This window comes from Brugia malayi, assembly GCF_000002995.4.
Source record: "Brugia malayi strain FR3 genome assembly, contig: Bm_v4_Chr2_contig_001, whole genome shotgun sequence".
Lineage (NCBI taxonomy): Eukaryota > Metazoa > Nematoda > Chromadorea > Rhabditida > Onchocercidae > Brugia > Brugia malayi.
Window position 1 is genome coordinate 7,737,726 of NW_025062476.1, and position 13,895 is coordinate 7,751,620.

At 33.0% G+C, this 13,895-nt stretch overlaps 3 protein-coding genes across 3 annotated transcripts; all 3 read left to right on the top strand.

The window, feature by feature from the left end:
• Positions 1-950: 950 nt before the first annotated feature.
• Bm507 (Uncharacterized protein) lies at positions 951-2,717 on the top strand (the record flags this gene model as incomplete). The annotated part of the gene is made up of 6 exons (XM_043078823.1): positions 951-1,068; positions 1,339-1,506; positions 1,772-1,879; positions 2,036-2,079; positions 2,256-2,370; positions 2,554-2,717. 6 exons carry the CDS (start codon positions 951-953, stop codon positions 2,715-2,717), a joined length of 717 nt encoding a protein of 238 aa, XP_042934757.1.
• Positions 2,718-4,446: 1,729 nt separating this feature from the next.
• On the top strand, positions 4,447-11,111 carry Bma-vha-6 (Uncharacterized protein; the record flags this gene model as incomplete). The annotated part of the gene is made up of 20 exons (XM_043078824.1): positions 4,447-4,563; positions 5,120-5,198; positions 5,334-5,431; positions 5,627-5,755; positions 5,924-6,075; positions 6,418-6,541; positions 6,763-6,845; positions 6,926-7,097; positions 7,443-7,580; positions 7,698-7,839; positions 7,944-8,074; positions 8,267-8,403; positions 8,653-8,734; positions 8,894-9,039; positions 9,217-9,304; positions 9,548-9,748; positions 10,047-10,187; positions 10,412-10,529; positions 10,656-10,827; positions 10,994-11,111. 20 exons carry the CDS (start codon positions 4,447-4,449, stop codon positions 11,109-11,111), a joined length of 2,568 nt encoding a protein of 855 aa, XP_042934758.1.
• An 845-nt stretch (positions 11,112-11,956) lies between these two features.
• Positions 11,957-13,307, top strand: Bm2367 (Uncharacterized protein; the record flags this gene model as incomplete). The annotated part of the gene is made up of 4 exons (XM_001900267.1): positions 11,957-12,088; positions 12,363-12,459; positions 12,798-12,949; positions 13,272-13,307. The coding sequence occupies 4 exons, from the start codon at positions 11,957-11,959 to the stop codon at positions 13,305-13,307; spliced, it is 417 nt and encodes a 138-aa protein (XP_001900302.1).
• Between the last annotated feature and the right edge of the window lie 588 nt (positions 13,308-13,895).

Below are 13,895 nucleotides of genomic sequence, written 5' to 3' on the forward strand. Positions count from 1 at the left end.
CTACTGCTTCTTGCTGTTTTCTAGGTAAACAAGCAGCAAGACATGGATGAGTATGCATGCATGCGCCACTATTATCCCTCCCCCGCTTTGAACTCTAGAATGCAAATTATAATTGCGGGCTTATATCCCCAACGTTTCATTCCGGAACCACTCTGCAGCGGACAGCAATGCGGTACTGAGCAGTACAGCACGGCACAGCAGAGTACAGTACCGTACAATGGTACGGTACAACATGGCAACACACATCCACCACCCACATACCCTACGCCTACCCCATCCCCGTCCGATCAGAGCGAACCGTCCAGTCCAGGACTTCTTCCTCACTCTGCCCCGATTGCACCCGCCTTAGCCCTTTTATACCTCTTCCCATGTTGCCTCTGCCTCTCTACATCTTTTCCTGTATTGACCCTCGCATCCTCACCACCTGACCACGCATTGGGAGAGTATTGCGGCCCTACTTTTAGCTGTCTGCTATGCAATCAGTTGTCTCATCCCTGTCGTATGAGTTACGTGTGAGTTTTTTCTTGCGTTGTGCAAACTGGATGTTCGGTGATCGCTACGGAGTGTTAAGGCGACGATTTTATGGAGAAGAGCGTGCTATTTTTGCAAGTGTCTTGTTTTGGGACGTATCAAAAAATTAGTATATGAAGTCCCATAAGGACTGTTTCTGAAACCCTGTTTCAGATCCACTTCACCTTGTGGTGAAAAGCAGACAAGAACCAGAGATAAACACTATCATTTTATCTTATCCCGCTAAATCTTTGCAAGTCTTCCTTTGCTTCGCGTTTCTAATCCCGTGATGGCTTCTACCATCTGGTCTTTGTCAGATAAAGTTTTAAGTGACATTACTACATTTGTATTGGTTGTTTTATGAGCAGCCTCATACTTTATGACTTCACTTATTTTTCTCATAATGGTTGAATGGAAAAGGAAGAAGTTCATGATGACGAATGGATATTAACATTGGAATAGACAGCAAGCCACGAATTCGACGAGGACGTCGTCGCTTCGCTGATCGACTGGTGACATTGGCCCGTGACCGTAGTGACGATATTAGCGACTCCACTGGTATCATAAGTTTGATTCAATACTACTTTCTTCAACACTTCAATTCATTTTAGCTATGAGTCCTCAGAAAGCATTCATTTCTGCTTGTGCTATTGTATGTATGTATGGTTGTTCGAAGTATTAAAGCATGGTTGTATTCCTCTTTCAAGGCTTATGGATTCTCTGCATAGAATTCTTTTTTGGTTTAGTCACACAGTTTTATAAGTGAGAAGTTTGGAAAAGAAGATAAACTAATGAGCCGTGAATTGTCCTAATCAAAATTTTCATGAGATTCGAATATAACTCTAAACCTGCGCGTGAAGGAACGAGAAAATAGCGGTATTAGAAAAAGCCCATTGGGAAACATCTTCAAAGATACATCCACCACTACTATTAAAGGTCTTTTCTGCAAAGAATCCAGCCACGACTTGAAGGACACTATCAAACGGCCTCTTACAGGTCTCACTTTCAACTGGTCTTGATTTTTTATGTGCTTTTCTAGGGCAGGAATAGTAGAATTGGCCTGCTACTCAAAGCGCTGCAGTTATAAGCGCATCGATTGTTAATTTCTATCTGTATAGTTTATAAAGATTGCTCTATTGTCGGCCTTTCATCTTTTAATTAGTGAACTTTCATTATCATTTTGATAATTTTCATTATGCTTAGAGTTAAGCAGTTTTGGAGCTGTTTTTTTGTATTGTTAAATTATTGAATGGGTTTTTAGGGTTATTTCGAAGGCCAACATATCGCTCAAATTCCAAATTTGGGTCAAAGAGTGAAAACAAGGCAGAAACAAACATCGTTGCATCCGAAGCTTCGAACTGTAGGAATGGTTAGTGCGAGCTTTTATTAAGGAAGTTTCTAATCTTTATAAGGTTATTTTATCGTGAATCTTATACATAAGGCATAGTTAGAGAGGAACTGTCTTTATGATATTTATAGCAAGAGCCTTCTGTTATTTGGGAAGATAAATGATCTTTCATTTCAGAAAATCTCATTTCTCAGAGCCTGGAGGCACCTTGTTTGGAAGGGGTTTGTTTTTCATGCTTGCTTAAATTTCGAAATATTTCCTTAAGACAATTTTGTGGTCATGTATAATCGGCAATAAATTTCTTGTAACTTGTGGAAGAGTAAATTTCTTTATCCGTATTGGTATTTCGTTCTTAGGCGTTTGATCTTGCTATTATATGATTTCATGTTTGCAATAGGTTTTGCATGATGTTGCTAATGCTCCGGTCATAAACATCAATCAGGTATCAACCGTGTGTCAGTTCGAGTTTATGAATGCGAAAAATGTTTCATTAGCTAAATTGGATGATATAGGTAATTTGCTTCCAAAAAGAAAAAGGAAGTAACTTTTTTTTCTCTAAATACTTTGCGCAAAAAAATCGTGTTTTCAAACTGTTTTGTTCTGGTAAATTGAATTTTTTTTTTTTTTGCGTTATTTACCGAAAAAGATTTTGGGAGAACTCTGTTGAAATTTTAAAATTGTCGATTTTGTTTTAGATTTATCACTTCTGTCACGATTTTTGTGTTTGGAAGAAGAAGTGAATGATGAGAAAGTATCTTGGACATGGGACTATCTTTTTGGTAGTGTGAGTACAGAAATGCGCGACGAATGGACGCAGGATGAGGAATGTGATGATGGCGATTACAAGGTGGAAAGCTAACCAAGTAGAGACGTTTTTATAGTTTAATATTTTTCTTCATTGTATTAGTATGTGTTTATATCTTGTTATTTTAACTAGGAACACTCCCAAAATTTTTTATCATTTTTTATCGGTCTTTTGTAAAAAACAATGTACACTACTTCCTAACTTGATCCCTTATTATTACTATTTATCTTAAATGCAAAGGAGAAGCAAAGTTTTGTCTTTCCTATTCTTTCACTTTACCCATTTTGCAAAATAAATTGCGAAAACTTTGTCAGAGCTACCAAACGTTTTAAAAAAAATGCTATATCATTTGTAATTTAAGTCACATGGTGAAATTTTGATACATTTTTTATCCTCATGTGGTAGGTCCGGTTTTTTACTTTGTGGAGCACTCGATTCTCTATTGCCAGAATCCGAGCTCATTTGAATAGACATGCTGCTACTGTATACATCTAATACGAAAAATAAATAAATAGAAAAGTCTTGTTTTGTTTTCTGATCGGTCACATTTTTGTTGAGAAGGATCAGCTAGAAATGCTTTCAGAAGGGAGTGGGTTTTTGTATACTCCAAATTAAATTATCTGCGATTTTTTGGGTGACACTAGATCAAGAGCTTTTTCTTTTTTAATGTTCCGAACTTTCGAAGAAGGATATAGGTCATTGGTCGTAAAAAACGTTAGTCGTGAAAAAATCGCAACTGAAATAAGAGAATCAGAAATGCTGAAAATGCACTGGAAAACCATAAATTACAGGATGAAGGCCGTCATCGAATAGTTTTTTTGTATATACGTTAGCTTTTAGCAAAATTTATGCTTCTGATTGTTTCTCAATTTAATGAGAAGAGGATTTTCTCAAGAGCTAAAAGGGCTGGAAGAAAAAACTTATGAACTTAAAAGACCACATGAAACTTTTGCATTATGGACCAATCATTTATACAGGAGTTGTTTTGTGTTGGACTTAAAATTCAGTTGCTCTAAGTAGCTGATGATTCTCGACAACTGTATCTATTATATTGTTTTGTGAGCTTTTATTTCTTTGTATAATAGCTGAGTAGCAAAAGTTTCATGTGTCGAAATGGTTAGCCGTGTTGTATAATAAGTTTGCAATCTCTGAAAATATCATGATAGACGTCTCAGCGTCAAGCTCTGATAAAGGATGTATTCAGATATTACTTAATGATATATTGAAAGAACAATGCAATAAAAACTATGTTTACCCCTCTGATGTGTGAATTAAATCTAATGAAGACAAGAGAGTAAATATATTTGTTTTTAATGTAATTAATCTAAACCCACTCATGTTGGCAAAATATTTGATGATCAGAGAGCACATCATTTGCAAATAGAGTGTGTGTGAATGCTTTTGCAGTTTAAGGAATTTGGTAAACAGATAAGAGTTTGGTGTTTGAGTGGAGAGAATTCGTTTGGTTGTTTGTTGGTTTTTTCATCAACCGATTTAGTAGTTTTGCTTAAGTGTAAAATGATGAAGCAAAACCCAACCATTATCCAAGAATTCATGGGTGCTTCGTACTTTTCTAGAATGTATTTTGATTTGGAGAAAATTGAAGAAGGTTCCTACAATAAAGTATTGGTTATTTGAATTGGTTATTCAGCATATTCATAATTAGTATAAGAAACCTGGAAAACTTCCGACGTTCTATAGGTATCTCTAATCGTTTATTTTTAACTAGTACTAATGTTATGAACTATGGATAAATCTTTCGCAGAGTACGACTGGAAGCAGGATGGGTTCCCTATATCGCAGTGAACTAATGTCTCTTTGTCAGCTCTTTCTGCATTCCGAGATGGCATATGATGAAATAGCGAAACTTGGCGAACTGGGTGTCGTACATTTCATTGATGTTGGTTAACTTATGATTTCTTAGAATGTTTAGGTGAATTTGAATCACTAAAGTATAGAATAAGCATCAGATTAGTGTAATCGGGAAGTGTTTCATGATTTCACATGCGGAATAGGCGGTTTATTTTCTTTACTTAATAATTTTACCAAACCAGGATAAAACTAAAGGAAAAGTGAATATCTGCATATTCTGCCGAAACTTACAACTCTCGCTAATACTTCCTTCTACATTTAATGTTCTTATCATGCTTAATCCCATCCAGAATGTGTTTCATAATTTGTCATTCTCTTTTCAACCTATCTCACATGGCTTTTCTTTTCTCTTTATTGCGATTGCAGGTTCTCAGTGCTAGGTCGGTCCACTAACTCGACCTGTTTTTTCAACAACACTATTAATGATTGGTATTAAAAATTTCAAAAATACTACGGCTTTAAATATCACGGTTTAAATTAAACAATTGAAATTAAGTATGACAAATAATTTAGCTATAATTTTCATCCGTTTTACTGACTGCCTTTATTTGTCTAATTTTAGCCGGAAATTTCCTACATTTCAGTTGAATTCTGAAATGAGCTCACTCCAAAGGCGTTTTGTTGGTGATCTGAAACGATGCGATCTGCTTGCGCAAAAATTAAGTATTATTCTTAGTCTAATTTTATATGACGTTCTTTTATTCCACTCAATCATTAGTTATACTATTCAGTCATATAAAATATATCTTAAAAGAATCGAACAATATTTTGTATATTCAGTTAACAAGCATTATTTAGAGTTTATTGAAGAACAGATTCTAGCAGATTCCATCCCAATACCGCGATTAAATGAGTTTGTTCCTGCACCACGACCAAGCGAAATGAACACGCTCGAAGTACGTCAGATACTTAAGTATTCTAAAAAAAAAAGTGTAGATAATAAATTACCGTATACGACATTCTAAACTTCCCCACTGAAAACAACTTTAAAAAACTTTCCTAATCAGACAGTTTGCTTTAGTACTTGTAATTACCTTCAAATCTTGGAAATTCGGGATTTTAATTAAACTTGTTCTGGAATCAATTTTCAGACTGAAATTGAGGAAATTGAAGAACAACTCCTAGAAAACAACAAGAATATGAAAAATTTGATGAATAATTATGCACAGCTAAATGAATGCATGCAGTGCATCAATAAAGTGCAGCAACTCCTCACAGATGTAAGCATTTGAGTATAAGTAAAATAAAATGTTAATCTTTTTGATGAGGAGTTCTCGAAACTTTCGAAAAAGCGGGAAATGAAAAAGTAATTTGATAACACCAATTTTTTAAAGAAACAGAAACAAGATTAAGCAAACAAAATTTCCAACAAATTTTTATATTTGTAGGGACAGCGACAACAAGCTAGACAGTCATTGTTAGGAATGGAAAATCCAACTTCCGGTATTGGTGCCATCCGTCGCAAACTGACCAATGTGATGATAGGGAGAAAGGACAGCATTATCCCAGACCGGATGTCAAGTATATTCTCCGGCGAAAAGTTAGATGTTAAATTTCGTCTAAAGCATTATTAGTCTAAAAAGTTAGGATTTGTGATCAATTCATTGCTTTTTCGTATTTCTTGTCAAATTTGAACTATTGTATGCATTCTGCTTAATGTAAAATGAGTATGTTTTAGGTAATCAATACTAGACCGATTAGTTCCTTCCTTCCACTTACTTACGCAACCTTATTTCTCATTTCTTTTTGATTTCTTTAGTAATTTTGGTAACAAGTACTTCAAAATCTATAAATTTTACAGTGTGTAAAAATTTAGTGAAAAACTTAAAGTTCTAAGAATAATTAAGCGCAAATATTTGTTAAATAAATAAAGTTATTGCAGTTTTGTTGCCGGAATTGTGGAACGCTGTCATTCAACGGCATTGGAACGCTTACTTTGGCGAACGTGTGGTCTGAATGTTTTTGTACGCACTGTCACTATTGATTTCAGCGAAGATCCTTTACTTGTAGGTCTTTTTAGTAATTTTGATTTGAATAAAACAGATATCCATTCTTCCCTCTACATTTTTTCTCCCCGATCATTTCTTTTTTAAATAAACATTTGTGTTAGAAATTGATTGATTAGTCATCCAATATCATTTAGTAACAAGACTTTTGGATATTTCATTTTCCAATTCCATATTCGAAAAATTTGTTTGCATTTTTTTCTGTCATTATGTTTTTTCAGAATGATATAACACCGAAAGATGTCTTCATGGTATTTTTCTCTGGTGCAGTACTTGGATTGCGAGTGAGAAAGATATGCAAGTGGTTCGTTTCAGTGAAAGTGTCGTATTTTTATGGTGTAGTGTTATTTTCGAGTGGGAAATTAAGTTAGCAATTGATTTTAGCTACCAAGCAAAAATATACGATTATAAAGATCCAGCAAACAACCGAGTATTACATGTAACAAGTTTATTTGGACGTGTGGCTGAAATCAAATCGATCATTGAAGAAACAAGGAAATATCGTAACACATTGCTCCGAGCAGCTGCTTTCAAAGCTCATGAATGGGACATAAAAGTTCGTTAAACGATCTATTTTATTATATTTTATTTGAAATATCTCCTGATTTCTTGCAAACTGTGTTAGAAATTTTGATTACTTTCTAAGTATCATGTCATATGCTTAGAAAGTAATCAGTCTCTCTAAGTTTAGTTCAATTGCAAATTGAATGAAAATTTATTTGTTTTTAGTGCTAAAATGACTTTACAGCTCAACCTAAAATTCCGGAAAAGAAAAACTTCCTTTTTTAAACAATGGTAGCGAAAGCAAAAATATCCGTTAAAATAAATTTTTGTAAAATGACAAAATAAATTCTGAATAGTGTCATAAGCTCATATTAAAAGATAAAAAAAAAAAATCCAGTTGCAAAAGATGACCGCTATATTCATGGTGATGAACATGTGCAATGTTGACATCACTCAACGATATCTAATCGCTGAATGCTGGATTCCGACAGCTGATATAATACGTGTTCGAAAAAACTTCGATAAAACTGGCATGGTATATTATACAATATTTGTTGCCATTTATCCTAGAAGTAAACGAAATTGATAAAGTCAAACGAATCACGATGAGGCTTCAAATTAAAGTATTATGACTTAAATAAAGCTTGCACAGGAAAAAAACGGCTATGTCTTCTTGTGCCAAATTGAAACGAACAAAGTGCCACCAACATATTTTCGTGTCAACAAATTCACAAAAATTTTTCAAAGCATCGTTAATTCCTACAGTATAGCAACTTACCGCGAAATAAATCCAGGTTATCTGTTTTGTTTCGTAAACAAGACATCATGACCTTTTTAATAACCATTTCATTTTAACTTTTATATATAACACCTACTTCGGACTACTGTGATATTTTAGCTCCATGGACAATGATAACATTTCCATTCCTATTCGCGGTAATGTTCGGCGACGCTGGTCATGGCTTAATCATGTTTTTTGTTGCTCTTGCGTTCATTCTATTCGAAAATAAAATCAAAATCGATGATGAAGTCTGTTAATAATATATTATACGCAGGATTCTTAAATTCTGCATTCTTTTTCATAATACAATAATAAATCAGCAATCAAGCTTATGTGCTTTGAGAGATTTCGTTTCTGTAATGTTTATAAAAATTTGCAAAGTTTGTATAAATTTGTACTTTCAAAAGTTTAGTCTTGGGAAAGTTTTAGGAATATTGCAGATAATGGGATCATTCTACTGTGGACGTTATATCATTCTTTTAATGGGACTTTTTTCAATTTATACAGGCTTCATCTATAATGATTTTTATTCGCGTTCGATGAATTTATTTGGTAGTAGCTGGTACAATCCTTACAAGTAAGATTTTGTTATCTTTTGCTTGTTTATGTCTTTTAATTGTTTAACAGATGTCAGGAACATCTGGATTAATTTTTAAAGAAGTCCTCAAAGAAAATTATTATTGCATTAAGTACTCAATATACACTCATGCTTGCCACTTACCGCTTACATTTTCATTACCTTGCTTTGTATAAGAATAGAATTTATCACAATTCCATTTCAATACTATTATCATTCAAATACTGTTATTATCATAAAAACTTTAAGATCTAGTTTGTTGGAATTAACGCCAGTTGATATGCAATTTGATTTAATATTGCCGCCACAGTATGCCTACGACAGAGACAAAGTAAATTCTCATTTGTTCTGAAGAGCAAACTAGATTTTTACCATTTTTTGAATTTCTTCATTCTTGATTGAACCACTGTGCTTTCGCTTTCGAAAAGATTTCACTTTGCTAATAATTAAAGGAAATATCGCTTCTTGACAACTTATACGAGATTTGCAGGGTCCATATGTTTTTGGTTTAGATCCTGTTTGGAATTTGGCAGAAAATCGGCTAACATTTACAAATTCAATGAAAATGAAAGCATCCATTGTTTTTGGCATCATACAAATGACGTTTGGTGTTATACTGAGCTTAATGAATTACTTGTTCGTTTCGGTTCTTTTAGTCGTTATTTCTTTTCAAAAAAAACAAGTAATTTTTTTTTTTTTTTTAAAGGACATATGGTACAACAGTTATGGAGAAAATTAAGTTATTCAAATTAAATTAACAAAAAAAAATTAAAATTAAATTAGTGGTAAGAACTGATGTGCATAATTTTGCAGGTATTTTCGATCAACAATTGATATTTACTTCACATTTATTCCACAGATTTTGTTTCTATCCTGTATGCTGATTTATCTATGTATTCAGGTAAAGTTTATATTTTCACTCAATGGTTCTCTGATTTTGAGAAATGTAAAAAAATTTTGGTAATACTTTTACTTTTCTTTCTTCTTGTAGGTTTATTTATTCATATATATATATATATATAGTCGAGTTCATTTATTCAGTCGAGAGATTTTGTCTAATTCTTCTCACGAAATTTCTAAAAAAAAATACCTTAAATAAACAGCTATATGTGAGAGTAACAGACAGATATCATCTCTTTTATAGATAACGGTTAAGTGGTTGATGTTCAGCTCCATACCGGGTAATGTTTTCGGCTTCTTTTATCCAGGATCACATTGCGCTCCATCACTTCTGATCGGATTAATCAACATGTGCATGCTAAAACCACGGAAGGAAGGTTTCTGGAATCGATCTTCATCTAGCGAGTTCGAGCAATGTTATTTACACGAATGGTATCCAAATCAGGTAATAAAGTTATTATAGTGATATATAATGAATTAAAAATAATGTATGGTTCTTGAGATTCTTAATATGGTCAGTCGAATTCATAAAATACGGAAAGAAAATACCGTAACTTGAAATTAAGACTGTAGAATGCAAAAAAAAATTATTTGTTCGGTTCCATCGCACTGAAGTCATTCTAACTTTGTAGTGTAGGAATTATTCATATCAGTTTCCAGTTACTCTTCCGATAGAATTTATCCTAACAATATTTTCATTTTTAAAAAACGAAAATCAAAAAGTTCGAATCATATGACTGCAGGGTATGGTCGAGAAAGGTCTTTTAATGCTGACTGTACTTTGCATACCAGTAATGCTTTTAGTGAAACCTATTTACCTAAAATTCAAAACTCAGAAAATCGCACATGACGAAGTTGCCAACATTGATACCTATGCAGTGAAGGTTGGTTCGAAAACTATCCTACTCATTTGCACTGCAGAAATCATCTCATTTTTTCAATGGCGTATATTTTTCTTTATTTTATTATGAGCACATGAATATCCAATACTTTGAAATATACAGCAAAGGGTTACAAGAGAGTTGCTTTGCTATATTTAATTCCTTTAATGAATTTCGGGATTTGGTGGAAAATTTTTCACTTTTATGTGAATCATAATAATTTACAGTTTGATTTTATGGATGTTATGATGTACCAAGGAATTCATACGATTGAATTCGTACTTGGATGCATATCACATACTGCCTCTTATCTTCGCCTTTGGGCACTTTCTTTGGCTCATGCGCGTAAGTATTTCATAATTCACTTTGATCTAATTTCAAAATCTTTTCTGAATCAAACAAAAATTCAAACTTAACTGGAAGGTTCTTGGAATTCAAGGGAAAGAAAAGTTTATTTAATTGTAATTCCAGAGCTTTCTGAAGTTCTGTGGTCAATGGTGCTTAGTATGGCCTTTTCATTGAATACTTGGTTAGGTGGTCCAGTGTTGTATCTTATATTTTGGCTGTACGGAATGCTCACATTTGCTATATTGATATTAATGGAAGGACTTTCTACTTTCTTGCATGTGTTACGACTACATTGGTACTGCTTAAATTACCAACAATTTTTAGATTCCGGAATTAGCTGCGACCACTATTTTGTATAGGTTATGAAAATATATATTTTAAGTGTTATTTAACTATTTTATATGCATTTCTGAAAATTGATTTTCCTACGAATTATTTTTTTCAAAAAAACTTCATTGCAGGGTTGAATTTCAAAGCAAATTCTATGACGGTCATGGATATTCGTTTAAACCCTTTGCATTTACCCAAATGAAATCCTTTGAAATTGCTAATAAGAAAGATAAAAATGTAATTTGTTAATTTCTTATGCATCTCATGAAATAATAAAGTTAATATGAAAATTTATTTTCTCTAAATCAGCTAAACGACTGAAGCAGCATTTATAAGCAAAGTTGCAGTAAACCACAGCAGATGTGATCACAACTTGATATAATTGCAGTGAAAATAATGGACTATAATGTTCATGATATTGAAATGTTATGGCAAAGTTAAATGGAGAAGGAGGTGATGGTTGCACAAAACAGGACAATTTAAGCTGTTATTTCAGTTGTATTTCAAAGAACAAAAATTCAAAGTAATTAGCCGCCTAAATTTATGTTTAAATCAGTAATTACAAAATTTAAATGTTCGAAAAATATGAGAAAGTCAAAATCTAGAATATGTAAATGATTGAGAGATTCAGCATCATATGGGTCGAGGACTAAATATCTTTCAAAATTTATTGAAACAAAACATGAAAATCAGTTACCGTGCTTTCATGTTCTCTAACGACTGCATGATAACACTTAGTATTTAAGTTTTGAAATTTATCTGAGATGTATTTTGCATTTCTATAATCTGAGAGACGGTCTTTCTTTAAACAAACTTGCAAGTATCTGTTGCAGTGAGTTCTTATTTCCAACATACAATTGCCGTAAGTAGGAATTTCTAATGAATAATAGCAAAGAATTTTAACTAGTCAGATACTATAAAAACCATATGAGCGGCACGAGTGAATTATGCAATTATCCATATTTTTCCAGAATCTTCCGAAAGTTACTTGCAAAGGTCACCAGCTTAAACAAATAATATCATAATTGTGATATATCATAATTGATATATCATAATAATATCATAATTTATCAAATAAACAAAGGAAATAAGATATGGCAACTGCGCCGACACAGAAAGGAGAACCAGCATTATCTGTAGATCCAGAAACGGCAGTTTTTCTTGCGAATGGCGGGAAATCAGAACATATGCTTGTTAACATAAGTGAAAAGCGACTTGCTGTAAAAGTGGGGATCGTTTATTGCTTATATCCGCTTGACAAATAAGACTTACAAAATAGAGAAGTAGAAAGGAGAAGAATGTATATGTTAGTGTGGGTAAAAGGTATCTAAAATATTCATAAATGCTACTGCCATGTCATTAGAAAATAATGAGAACTTAGTTGGCTTTCAAGTTAATTCTTGTATTATTAAAAGTTACATCACTCTCAAGGCTAACATATAGTAAATGACAACGACTAATGACATTTCAGGAGTGATAATCTTAAATATATAATTGTAGGTACGTTGTAGCGATAATAACTTGTTCCGAGTAAGCCCAGTTTACATGTTCATTGAGCCAGGTTCATGTGGTAATATTGTGATAACAAGACTGCCTGGTATTTCAATTCATTGATTTATAAAATCCAAAATAAATTTCTACGTAAAGGAGTGATAGGATTATGCGGTCCAGAAAAGAAAGCATCAACAAAGCAGGAATAGTCACTGAAGTTGCAGTTTTGTCTTAACATTTGTGCTGGGATGCAACATTCTTCTTCTTTGATTCTTGATCATTACAGGAATTCAAAATACGATCTTTAAAACAATAGTTCATAAATAGTTGCAAACAAATCATATTTTATGGGATTAATTTTGAGAAAAAGGAAAAACGATCATGAAATTAATTTCTATTATATAAATACATACAATTATGTTAAATGCCTATACCTGTTTACAGGTCCAGCAAAATCTGATAAATTAGTATTCCATTATTTCGTTTGTGAGCCAAATGATTTGGAACCAAAAGAAATATTTAAAATAAATTCACAAAGGTCACCAGAAATGCTGAAGATGCCAATAAATATCATTTCTGCCGAAGATGTTCCTAAAGTGAGACTAAAACATGAACTACTACATTTCAAATTTATCCACTGCTTAAGTCTCTTTTCCTTGTCCAAACTACATTTGTGCAACCATACTTTTTGGCATTCAACCGACAAAACACTGGTCGGAACGATTTGTAATTTGATAATTTATTCTACATAAAATGAAGAACCGCGCACATATAGCATTAGCAACACAGCAGTGCGTTATTGCAAATCAACACTTATTATTAACAGTTGTTGCAAACGAAAGGAAGTAAATATTTAGGAAATTATGGAAGATAAGTTGTACAATTATAGAACTTGATTTGCACATATTATTTATTCAGATTGGACAATCACCAGCAACTTCGAATCAACATTGATTAGTGGGAATATGAGTTGCAAAGGAGAAAATTAGCAGAGGTGAAAATGAAAATTACAAGTTATCATACTTTGCCGTAAATTTGGTATTTCAGTTAATCAACATTTCATCTCTACATATTAAAATACTTTTGTCTTGTCTTGCAGTAGCAGTACTGAGGTGCTAAGCTATTAATCCATTACAGTTGTGCAGCTTCAAATTCCAATAATATTTTATTCCAAAGGTAAACGAAATGATAAAGTCACTGGATATTTTTATCCGTAAGCGGAAACTTGCTTGATTAGAATATATTCCATTTTTTGATCCGAATTTATAGATAGCACAGTTGTGCAGCTTCAAATTCCAATAATATTTTATTAATCCAGAGCCAAATACAATAAACGCAATCCAGAGCCAAATACAATGACGTCAGAGTGGCGTATACGAATTGAATAGTAAATATTGAATGAACAGTAGAAAATAACGCGCAATAAACGAACAGTAAAGTGGCGAACTCATTCCACACTCGTTTCATGCAATCCACATGGTCAATAAACATACAATTTTGTCAAATGAAATAATACGTGAGGTCCACTGTGAGATACTTTGT